This window comes from Rhamphochromis sp. 'chilingali' (genome assembly GCF_963969265.1).
Source record: "Rhamphochromis sp. 'chilingali' genome assembly, chromosome: 5".
In the NCBI taxonomy this organism is placed as follows: Eukaryota; Metazoa; Chordata; class Actinopteri; order Cichliformes; family Cichlidae; genus Rhamphochromis; species Rhamphochromis sp. 'chilingali'.
The window spans coordinates 26,479,996-26,493,125 of record NC_137932.1 but is presented as its reverse complement, the minus strand read 5'-3'; the positions used below and the strand labels follow the sequence as shown (position 1 = coordinate 26,493,125).

The window sequence follows — 13,130 nt, the reverse complement described above, 5'->3', positions numbered from 1 at the left end:
GTTATTAATATACTGCTGCATGGGCTGGGCTGCAGTTACATCATAAGGTTTTGAAAACTGAGCTTTAAAATGATTAGTGGTAATAAAACCCGAGAGAGGCCGACAGTGATCACTGACTGTTTTTAGGGCTTGTTGAGATTAAATAGAACAAGACACAAAGCATTAAAACATGTAAAAAACACAAAAGCCTTATTAAACACAGAGTACTTTGGGCCCGGAAGCAGGATTCATTACGTCATCACCCAAAGACCGGATTCCTTCCATTAGCAGTTAGTACGAGCCAAGATAGCTTTTATCATATTGGACTAGAGCAGGGGTGGGGAGCTCCAGTCTCAAGGCCCCATCTCCTGCAGGTTTTAGATCTCACCCTGGGTCAACACACCGGAATCAAATGATCAGGTCATTACCAGGCCTCTGGAGAACTTCAAGACATTGAGGACGCAATTTAGAGTGCCCCCCCCCCCCGGACTAGAGTAAAAATAGGATGACAAACTCCTTGTGACGAGGGAAAGATTAATCTGTGGTTGTCCCGTGATTACACTGAATTTTCTTCTTTGTTTGATGACGAACTGCAAGTAATTCCAGCAACCAACTAAAGGCCCAGATGTTGATCGTGTAACACCCTCAGCGTCTTTTGACTGCAGAGTAACTGCACAGATTGTCTGGTGGGAGGCAACCCGTCTCCAAACAGTTGCAGCCCAATTTGGACTGACTGCAGTCTCTCAGACAGATTGCTCTGTCATGGTCTCAGCTGCAGGTCAGTCTGTGATGTTGGAGATCTTTGATAAACAGATGAATTATGAGGGAAGAAAAATACAGTCAGTTTGATCCACCATCTGGAACGCATCTGCTAATAATTAAATCATACCTGGATAGAAGAACATATAGGGGAACACTATCAGTCATGGATGGGCCTCCCCAGAGCCAGATCTCTGTGAGATCATCCTGACAGAGAACAGAACAAAAGGCAGAAACATCCAAAGAAGAGCTTTGAACATCCTTCATGAACCCTGGAGAACTGATCCTGAAGATCCTCACAGAGCTGACATAGAGCTGAAGAATAAAGGCACTCATACTTAATATTCACTCTGAAGCTCGTTAGAATAGTACAAGCTCTGTTTTTACTGTATATGCTGTATATGTATATCCATGTATGTTTCAATAAATCATCCACCTGCCAAAACATAAAGAATAATGGGTGGCTCAAGACTTTTACACAGTACTGTAAGTGATGACTAGTTTTTTGGGATCCAATCATAAAGTTGCACATTCTTACTAATCAATCGATCATCACTGCAACAAAAACGAGACACCGGCAGTCATCAGGTTAAATGTGAGGAAGAGGAAGTGGGATCTTCAGATTATGTTATAGATGACAGCAGGTCATGCGTTTGTGTGTTTGTGTGAACATACGTGACACCCAGTGACTGTCTCACTTAGACAAACACAACATGTTATTTGGAGAAATGAAGCTTGGCCGTCTTTTGTCTGCATTTTCCATGGTAGGTGATTATTTAGCCGCTTTTGTGTTTTATTCTATAGAACTATCCATTCACCTGCCAGCTTTGTGCATTACTATAAAACTCATTAACTCACAGCATGGGGGGAGGGGGGTCACGAGGGCGAAAATAAAGGGCAAAGGCTGTAAAAATAACAGAACGTGTACACAACAACATTAAAGATAAGATGACAACGAGACAGAAATGTAAAGAGAACGTGCCCATTAAGCTCATGGCTCTGATCAGTTTAATTTAAACAGGAAATTAATGTTAAGGGTCTCACACACACACACAAATACACGCACGCGGCAGATTGTGTTATCTAAAGCAAACACGAGACGTTATAAAAGGAAAACATGATCTCAGAGTCTCCGTTTCAAACTAAACACCAACTCTGTGTGTTTCAAAAGAGCCCGCAGAGAAGAAAGGCTTAATTAAAAGTCATATATTTTGGATTGTGGTGCTGAAGTCAATCTTTAATATGAAGTATAATATATAAAGCAAGCCTAAAAAAAGAAAGGAAAAGACGATTAATTACATGTATTAAATGTACCGCGATTGTTCTCTGACAGGATTGAAATGCAGAGCTGCATTATAGATCTTTTATAGCCTTAATTTTGCTAAGCTTGCAAATCTTAATCTAATTTATTTGACATTAATGTGTAGGGCGATATGAATGTAGCACAGCATTTACTCTCAGCTTACCTGCCCCTGAATCTTTAAAATACAACTGAAGAACCAAAGAAGAGAAGAAAAAAAACCACGAAAACACAAAAAACACATACTGGAACACTTGTTTTCTGGCTGGCATCACTTTACTGTGGCCTAAAAGAGTCTAAAAGTGTTTGTGCAGAGCATTTTAAACTACATTAATACATTCATGATGAGAAAAATCCCTGAAATCTACGCCGTAACATTCCACGTGACCTGATGTGCACCTCCCATGAAATGTAATTACACTTGAATGGCGTGGAAGGTTGGAGCATAGGGTTAAAAGGATTTTCTGGTGACATCGTAGTTAGGACGTAGATTTCCCGCAGAAGCCTAAATCAAACTTCAAGCACAGCAGGACAGAAAGTGATTAAAACAAGTGTGTGTGTGTGTGTGTGTGTGTGTGTGTGTGTGTGTGCGTGTGTGTGTGTGTGTGTGTGTGTGTGTGTGTGTGTGTTGCATGTATATCCGTGAGTGTACAGGTGGATTAGGCGAGTGTTTGCTTCCACACGTGTCTCAACACAAAGGGAAGCCCACAGAAGCAGGGATGTTTACTGAGTCAGAGTTCAAACCTAACGTAGCACCTTTTTTAGTACTGACCACTGAAACTGCCTAAAGTTCACTTTAGCTGCAGCAGTGGTGGTGGTGTGTTTAGGATAATATTCACAAGCATTTAAACGCTTTCAGTTATTCACCTGATTAACTTTAGGAAAACAAAATGGTTTTGGTTCAAATCAGTGAATATTTTGTGTATGATGGCTCGCTCAGGACAGGACGGCAACCGCCCCATGACTAGAAAAAAACGATTACAAGTAGCTGCGGTAACGAACTGAGTTTGAACATGCCTCACCTTTAATCTCTCTTTGCGCAGACCGTTCTCATTCCCAACGCGTAACATACCGACGATTTGTCATGTCTCGAGGCATCCCATAGGAACGCGAAAGGTGACCTTCCGCGTCCCTATGATACGCGCCGGATTGTGGATGGCATACAATGGAACGACACTCCTGGCGGTAACACGCATTCCAGCCGTGTCCAACTCTAACCTTTATCCTAACCTTAACCACAATCTTAATCGTATTAGATAGTGTTTTCCAAAGCGATTAATGATTGGGAAATCATTAATCGCTGAGAACGTGTTGCTCTGCGCCCACTGTCAACCACAGGTCGCCTGGCGGGAGGCTATCTGTCTCCCAACAATCCCGGTCTGACTCGGAGTGACTGCAGTCCGACTCAGACAGTTCGGTGACTTTTCGAATTTCTCTTTCAGATCTGTGAGGTTCTCTCTGGACTCTGAATGAAAGGCATTAACATGAATATCTGTGCATGAAGATTTACGATTTTCACCAGTTTATCACCACAAACAGACTGCATGTAATAACCAGTTCACCCACTCAGTTGACCCCATTCAGTCACAAACTGAGAAACTGAATCCATCTTATTGGCATTTTATTGCCTTGACAAATTTGCTTTGCAGACAGCAGCAGACCTGCTCCCCGTCTACAAAGCAACTGCTTCAGACAATGACTTTGACCATGCTGCGGTCTCAAACCATTGTTTCCCCCCCGTGACTACGACATTAATGAAACATGTTAATAATTAAAATTTCACAATGAGTGCCCAAAACATAAATAATGTATACATCCATAATCCATCCTTAACTGCTTATTTGATCTAAGTTTGCAGGGCTTGCCCAGAGACAGAGGGCCAGCAGAAAGACAGACAATAACTCATGCTCAGATTCACACCTGCACAGAATTCAGAATGTTTGGACATGGAGGCAGTCGGAGCATTAGCAACAATGCTAACAGATGTTCTAGTGTGACCCCAAATACCAACAAGTGAGGAAAATCACTCACTGCTGTGTGTGTGAGAGCTTGTGGACCTGAATGTGAAGAGGGGCGTTTCCTCCTTTTGGGGTTATTAGAGCCCACAACTGTCACACCTGAGGGATGCTTACACACACACACACACACACACACACACACACACACACACACACCTGACAATGGGTGATAATTGTCTTCATATCCTGTGTTTGGAGTATTCAACACAAAACAAACATGCATCACGTTGCTATTGAAGAAGCGCACACACACACACACACACACACACACACACACACACACACACACACACACACACACACACACACACATCGGGTATTCATATCTTGTGGGGACATCTAATTAACATAATGTTTTCCCGAGCCCCTTCTCCTAACCCTAACCATGAAACATGAATGCCTAACCCTCAGCCTAAACCTAACCATAACCCAAATGTAACTCTGTCAATAAAACCACATTTTGAGTCTCAAAGTTGTCTTCAAACTTGTGGGGACCAGGATTTTGCATAGTAAACTTCCAATTTTTGGTCCCCACAAAGATGTGAATGCACGCTCACACACATACACAGACACACACACCTGTTTGGTCAATCAATCACCTCTAGGATGATATCAATCAGTTACTTCCTGCTGCTGTTACAAAAACGACTTGATACCAAAACTAGGAGCAACATAGAGCTTTTAAGCTCTATGTTGCTGAGCCGTTCATCACTCTTTGTGGGTTTATGATTACAAACAGCTGCTTTCCTATTACATGCAGGTATTAAGACAGTTTCAAAGTGGACCCGCTCTGCTGGTTTTGCCGTGTTTTCATCTTAAGCTCTGCGTGATTTGGTGAATTACGTTTCTCTGCATGACTCAATTGCTCCTGCAGCTGACAAGACACCAAACAAAGGATGAAAGGAAAGATTGGTGGCGAGCTGAAAGAGGGAGCCCGCGGAAATAAACGGCAGACATTTAAGATGCCAAACATAACTGAGGGAAAAACAGCTAAAACGCCAAAGGGAAGACGGACAGCTCAAAGCGGGACGTGCCGTTAGCTGGGTCTGTGTCAGACCCCGTGTTTTATTGATCCGAGCTTTAATTGGCTCAGATACTCTATGTAGACTGCTGGGCTGCCCTGACACACACACACACACACACACACACACACACACACACACACACACACACACATGCCAGATTCCAGCAGATTTTTGCTTGCGGCTGTGAGCTCGTCAGCATCTGCAGTAATAATCCACAGAAACACTAAGAAAGCACCAAACAAAGGTTTTTACTGTTGCCGTCCTTTACAATGAAGCCCCGAGGCTGCAGAGAAAGATTTCTGGCATAAAAGTGACGATTACAAATGATTTAGGACAATAAATTCTGAAAAACACTTTGTATATGCAAGGAAGGTTTGCTGAATACAAACAGGCAGCAGCACTTCAACACTCAAATTATACCGTGCAATACAAGCACTTTAAATACTTTCATGTTTTATCTATTACGCAGACACTCAGACTCAAAATCAGACAGAGACGTAAAGAAATTCTCGAGAACAACGATCTGACCCAAACAGAGCCCTGATCGCGGCGACGCGAAGCACAAGAAGAACAAAGTCAATCTAAAACAAGACCAAGAGCACAAAACCAATTCCACAACTGGATAATCATAATGGACTCGGGCTGGGATCACACGAAGAAACAGAAGAAACCAAAATAATGTGTTTACAAGTTTTATTTATATACCACCGAATCACAACTACTGTTGCCTCCGTTGTTTCTCCATCAGTACTTTATATTGTAAAGATGATAATACAGAGAAAGAGTGGGAAGGAAAAACTCCCTTGGTCGCGTATCCATCATTTATTTATTCTGGTCAAAGCTGATTCTGACTAGAAAAAAATGAAAAGAACGGAAGAGGCAGAGGAACCAGAGAGAGACTACATGAAGGAAAAGTTTGTGCCAAGGACAAAATTAAGCGCCAAACCAGACTGAAAGCGATCTAAACTTGGTCCGAACGGATTCTGGTATTTATTTTTCATATGAAAATGCTGTAGGTACAGATAGTGGTTTCTTAGTTACCTCCAGCTGCTTATTACCACATAATGGACCTTGTTACAGATGTGTTATCTGAAACATCGTTTAGACTTTTAAAGGCGGATGTCATTATGTCCAAGTTTTATTTATAACTTGAGACTTCACTCATCATGATAATTGTAATCAAGGACACTTCATATCAACCAAAACTGATCTTCTGTATAATAAAGAATAAATTTAATGAACAAAGCATTAAAATTAGTTCCCATTTCAACTTTTAATACTTGTAATCATTCAACTGTCTTCATATCATGTTAGCATGAGAGTCTTTCCCATCTGTGCCTCTCAACATCATCATTGTATTTATTATAATCGTATCTGAGGTTGTCCGCAAACTACAGAGGGAAGAGAAAATAAGTGGAGGCCACACAGCAGCATAGCTTCTGCATGGACGGTTGGAGATACCGGATCTCACGTCAGCACCTTCTCCACTGGCTGTCATTATGTAATGCTAACACTGTTAGCAAAGCATCTGAAAGAAGCTTGCGTCTCTTAAAAAAAATCAATTATTTTAGATCATCTTCCATCCGGCAGCTCTGCATAATTAGCATACAAGCTTCACATCCTGTCTTTATTAAAGATAAACTTAGAGTTTGAATGCTTTTTGTTCGTTTCTTAAGCGTGTGCAGCACAGAGATGCATCGAGCAACATGAGCAGAGACCCGCTGTCACTCATTTTCCATCGTACATCCACTGTTACAACGTTGGATCTTCTTAAAACATCATCCCTGCAAACTAAACACTCCCTCAGCTTTCCGGTTGCTCCAAACACTCAAGTCAACCAGTTGTTTCTGTCCCGTTAAGCTGCATGATGTCACAGAGAGGGCGTAACCCTAAAGTGGTCATCTCGGGGCAGAGTGATCCGCCTGGTTCGAAAGACATTGCGGCCAGCTCTGGGAACCCCTCTGAGAATTTCTCAGAACTTGAAGCAACATCTTCAAATGAGTTATTTTGTCAGAGCAACAGTCCCCAAAACAAACACATTCCTCACATTAGAGAAGAAAAAACTACTGAGTGGTTTAAATGACTCATCGACTGCCAGACTGCTTCCTCATTCGTTTTCCTTTCACTGATTAATCACTGTTAAACAACGTCTTGCTCCAGGCCGGACAACAGGGCAACCTCACCTTTCATCCATCTTACTGCATCTGTTTATCCATCATCTGCCCGCACAGCCTGACAGACGCACAGAACAACATCGATTCCTCTGTGGTTTTAAAGAGCCGAGCGGACAGAGAGGACGGATCAGATATATTCTCATGAGAAGCACAGAGGCAGTCTCCCTTGAAATTACACATTTTATTAACTCATCCTCTGTGGCCCAATAAAGGAGCAGCTCATCCTTCCTCTGTGTCCGTCCCTCCATCTCACACACTGGTTAACTTTACCGCAAATTCTCCCTCAGTGTCCTGACTCGTTGCTTCTGCCATGATGACACCATCCATTCCCTTTGGCAGTAACTGAAAGGAAAGGAGCAGAAATACTGTGCAGGCCACATCACATCGCCGCTCCTTTAACCTCGAAAGAAAGTTCCTTTCAAAGAATCAAATTTGCATGACAAAAACTTTACAGGTTATCTTAAAGACCCAGAGAGGAGACTCATTTCTGCAGAAATGTTAACATTACTCTGCAGGTGTAGGTCATCCACACCGTGCACATGCTGCACGCCCCAGCCCTGAAATAACCGCTGGCACCTGGATTCCTCTTTGTAACTTAAAGCCGACCTCGGAGTTTATTTGTCCAGAGTAGATGCTTGTTCTTCCACATGATGTACTGGCTCACTGGGAATTTGGACTTTTTCACACTCATTCTTTGGTACCCAGGGCTTTCAGCTGGGGGGTAAAAACGAGCGGAAACCACAAGGAGCTGTGAAGATGGTTGGAGTTTGCTCGTGTTTTTGTCCATTTTGTCTCAAGTGAAGTCGAAGCTTCAGGAAACGTCGAACTCAGGTGATCTCTTCATTTATTTAAGTCTGATTTATTTGAGATGTTTCAAATTTCAGATTAAACTTTTGATTTCTGGCATCCACTGCAGCTCACAACGTCAATCATTTCTAAATACGCCTGTTGTGAATAATGTTCTGCATTAACCTCCGGAGCTGAATAACTAAAGAGCAAAGCGACGTCAGGCCCATCATTTTTAAACATCTTGAACTATTTGTTCGCATCTTTATTTTCTTTGTTTAATGTGTAAATGAGCTCAGTGGGGTTCATGCTTTGCTTTGCTCTCTAATGTTTTCTCTCCATTTCTCTGTGCAAACACATTAAACTTGTAGAGCAGCTTTCACAAAATGATGTGGAACAAAATGAGTTCCACATGCTTGCTCGCCTGTTAGCGCTCCTAACGTTCTACCAGCACTGAGCTGCAGAGAACCTTGTTTAAAGGTCCTTAAATAAACAGGTCGAACAGAGAGAAACGCCACAGGTGATCTTACCTGACAGTGAAGTCATACGAGCAGGACGCCAGCACAGTCTTATCAAAGGGAGAAAACTGCAGGAAAAGGAACAAAATGGAAAACGGTTTATTGAGATCATGTTTCCAAAGGAAGAAAGGAAGAATAGCAAGTTATCAGCTTTAATCTCCATCACGAACACCCGCTGCTTTCCTCAAATATTCATAATCTGATTACAAAGAAACAATAATATGTAATAATGTGAAGGGGAGTCAAAAACCCTCCAGAGGGACATGCTGCAGACCTTTTAACCTTAAATCAGCATGGAGGTGAAGGAGGTAGGGCATGTTTGACAGTTTGAAGGTTTAAATGAAAAAAATGACACATTTTACAATGTGTCGTTGGAACTTCGAGCTCCGCTGTGCACACACAAGATAATAACCACAACGTGAAAAAGTGCTGAAATGTTTTAGACTTTTAAAGTAAAAATTACTGTGTGTGTTTTACAAAAACGCCAGTAATAACTGCAGTTTTCCTTTCACAATATGCAGAACAACAGAAGACGCTGCTCAGTTTGTGCTTCATGCACATGCCACTGTTTCTGATGCTGAGCTCCAGTTTGTCCCCATCATCCAAAAAAACAAACAAAAAAAAACTACATTTTCGTCTCCATCATGAAAGAAAAACAGCTTCCGGCAGGCTGAGCAGAGTTTGCAGCATTTCTCTGCTCAGCAGTTTGTGCAGAGACACGGAGAGCCTGCGAGGAGTCCATAGAGAGCGATTTCACCGACGACGCACTCCCAAATTAATTTATTCGCTCATTTGTTCCCCTCTCTGCATCTGACAGTTTCACCTTTCATATCGAGTCCTGGCCTCGTTTAACATCCTTCTCTTTACTGCACTTCACGTTCATTTAACGCTGCTTTACTTGCAAACACATTTATTACCAAAGTAAAACCCAGGCAGCTGTGACGATGCAGCAGAAATGTTTGGTTTGCAGGTAAGCTGCTCAGAAACTGCTAACCAAGCAGCAGCTGGCAGGGCTGGAAAGTAAAGGCATCACAGAAGCACCAAAAACCGCACTTCCTATGACGTCCACTTAAGGCTGCCGGCAGCAGTGAGTCGGTCCTCATAGTATAGCTTAAAGATCGAGGCGGGGCCGCTTTACCTGACAGGTAGAAGTCGACACAGGTGGGTGTAGCTTACAGACTGTCCACAAGTCTGGTGACATTCTACCATCTGATCTGTTATTTAGCAGCAGTTAGCAGATGTGTGTGTCTGTGGGGTTTATATTCCCTCATTATCTCATTCAGACTACACTTTATGTGCCCAACCGGGACAATGTAGTGAAAAACGATTTAAAAAAAAAAAATCAAGGCTTTGAATGAGGACTCAACAAACCAGTGAGTGAGGTCACAGTGAAATATCCATTGATAGTTTACCCCAGGTTTGGTTTGGCTGGAGTTTGAGTGAGGAGCCTTCCACCTGTAAAGCCAGAGCAGTACGCAAAACGGACTGAGCACGCTCTGACTTGTTTACTTCGAGACAGGGATTCCTCTTTTGTCAGAGGTTCATTACGTGCTGATCACTCGTCTGTAAGAAACTCGCTCGCTCACCGTGAATTTTTGATGTGACAGCCGAACAGAAGCGCCGCGGTCCGCCTCTGTTCATTGCTTTATTTTTATCTCGTTACGCTCCTGCTGCCGATCACCTTGTTTGTGCTCCCTGCAGAGAATCGATACAAGCTGACAGATTTGCAAATGGTGACAAGCAGTTTCAGAGCAAGTCTCCTCGATCGATGGGGTACAGCTGTGCTGAAAAAGCCCACAGCAGCAGCTCGATGGGCTGAACCTTTAAAATAACAGCCTGGCTGATCTGAACAGGTCATTGAGTTTTTTTTCTTGACTCTTGAACATTTAAATGTCAGTGAATCTGCCAAGAGTCAACAGGAATGATATCAGCCGATATCCATGTTTGGCCAATATATTAGTTTATCCCTAATGAGGATCACAGTTACTGGGAATGAATGAGTCTAAGCAGACTCCGCGTTATTGAATGCAGAATGTTTATGGTTATTATGCTGTGAACATGCTAACCTGTAACCTGGAGCGCTTCTGTGTGCTTCGTTAGATATGAAATTCTCAGACTTTATCTCAGCATGTTCCTTTTTACCCCGTTCTGGTGACCCAGTGTGTGTTATGAATGCTTTATTATGGAGAATGGCTCTCCATATGTCCGTCTAGTTTTTCCACTTCTTCGTACATTCCCTCATGCCCATTCCACCCAATCTGATGACATCGGTCAGTCCTCATTTTGATGCTATAATTATTTTTCCTGTTGTTCTCTCACTGATAAATGTAAAAACCACAGAGAAAAGGTGGCAGAATCGATAGTAGTGAAGAGGCACGACATGTGGTTATGTTTCAGGGAAGTGCACGTCGGGGTACGGTGCAGTGTTTTAGAGAGGTCTGTGGTTACGACGTAGCGACGATGCCACAATAAGTCTGCACGAAATCTGCATCAGTGTAATGTCCTCCAAGAGAGTGCGTGCGTGCGTGTGTGTGTGTGTGTGTGAGAACAGCACATACATCACTGCACACACACACACACACACACACAGTGTAGCACGAGAGTGAGGTCTTATTACCACCATTTGGTTGGGTGTTTTGACGCTGTCAGACTTCACACTACATCTCGACCAGCGCGCGCGCGCACACACACACACACACACACACACACACACACACACGGAGAACATTACACTGATGCAGATTACAGTGAATATGCTTCAGCGGCACACACTTAGGCTACGTCTACACTAATCCGGATAAATTTGAAAACGGTGTTTTCATCTAAAAATGCTCCGCGTCCACACTATCATTTTCAGTCGTTTCAGAACATTTGTTCATCCACACTGAAACGGCTGAAACGCTTACGTTCCTGCATTGCGCATTCATGAAACTAAAGACGATTCAACCTCTGTTATTTGAGAATTAAAGAATTTAAAGAAAAGCTATCAGTACAAACTGATATTAATCTTTAATAGGGTCGTCAAAATTGACAGCAAACAAAACATCTGCCCTATAATGCCCTCTGCTATCTTAGTTTCATTGGTCACATGACTGCATCATATGACTAAAATGTGTCATTGTTTCCGAAAGTCTCCGTTTATGCAGTCTGTGTGTGACGCGAAAACATTTTTCATGGTTAGGGTTGGGGGTAAGGGGCTAGGGAAAGCTTTATGTCAATTAGATGTCCCCACAAGATATAAAAACCCAACACGTGTCTGTGTGTGTGTGTGTGTGTGTGTGTGTGTGTGTGTGTGTGTGTGTGTGTGTACACCTTGAGTCTGCGGATGGCGTACGTGTGTCCCAGCAGTTGATTGACAGGCTGCCGGATGTTCCTCAGGTCCCACACACACACAGTACAATCCACTGAACCTGTGGCCACAACATTCTGCAGACAGACACCAGCTAATCTTTACAAAGCTAACCGGGTTAAAGGTCACAAAATCAGATGTAATTTTAGTGTTTGATGCAGATAGTAAAATGCATTTAAACAAACACACTTCTCTGTATAAATGAAGGCTGGCATAGAGGTTTTTAAATGTATTGTTTGTTTGTTTTTAAGTATCTTTTAAACCAAATATGCCATTTAATATATGGAACCTTTTAACCAACTGGAGGGCCTGTACCTGGTCATATTTGCACCAATCACAGCTGAGGATCTCTGCCTTGTGCGCTGGGATGGCCAATCTGCACGCCGCACCCTTCACATCCCAAATTCTGAGCGTCCCGTCACCTGAGAGTACAAATAGAAAGAGAAGAGTATTCGAGTTTATATAATATATCCAGGTGTTTTTGTGTAAATATGCCTTGTTTTTCTGTGTTTCCTCAGTTTTATCGCCTTACCTCGCTCAGTATTTGTTCTATTTTATTTCACACACAGTCAATCCAATATATCTTTATTTGTTTGAGAGTCAGCAATAAAAGTGTTTGGTTAGAGCTGCTCAACCTGCAGGAGTTTCTGAGAGCTTCTCTTATCATATCTGCTGACATGGGGGGAAAAAAATCAATTCAGGACGCCTGAAGATGACTGAAAACACATTTCCTGCAGAAAAAGAAAGAAAAGGCGTCCAGACAGCTGAGATTTGGGCAGAAACTTCACATACCACTGAAAAACGCTCAATGATGAAGACAAACTATGGAAATGGAGGGCTTATAATATGACCTTCTACTGGATTTACATTTGTCCCATTATCAATGTGCTGATCCCAACTCACTCGCCATCAGCCATGAAGTGAAATAAACTTCTGAGGTGAAGAATTTAAGAGAAGGATGTGAAGAGAAATCTAAAAGAAGTGAGGTGGAGACTGAAAGTAAAAGGAGGTTAATTGAGGGGAACACTGCTGCCAGTGTTTCGAGTTCCTGCTGACGTCAGCTTTTATTTTAGCGCATGAGCTCCTTCATTTCATCGTCTCTCATGAGTTATGGGACTCATTTCAGGGACCACTCATTATGGCATCCACACAGATCTGTGTACTCATTTTGTCACCCAGTCCAGTCGAGGTGGTGTGTGTGTGTGTGTGTGTGTGTGTGTGT

General features: G+C 42.6%; 1 protein-coding gene across 4 annotated transcripts in view; it reads right to left on the bottom strand.

Annotated features, from left to right (window-relative positions):
• The window catches only part of pex7 (peroxisomal biogenesis factor 7), a 44,405-nt gene that overhangs the window by 17,466 nt on the left and 13,809 nt on the right, over positions 1 to 13,130 (bottom strand). For all 4 annotated transcript variants that reach the window (XM_080882492.1, XM_080882491.1, XM_080882490.1 and 1 more), the window contains exons 7-9: positions 12,224 to 12,330; positions 11,872 to 11,985; positions 8,572 to 8,627 (exon numbers count right to left, since the gene is read on the bottom strand). In XM_080882492.1, the coding sequence (XP_080738618.1) occupies positions 8,572 to 8,627; positions 11,872 to 11,985; positions 12,224 to 12,330 (277 nt within the window). The remainder of the gene's footprint in view (positions 1 to 8,571; positions 8,628 to 11,871; positions 11,986 to 12,223; positions 12,331 to 13,130) is intronic.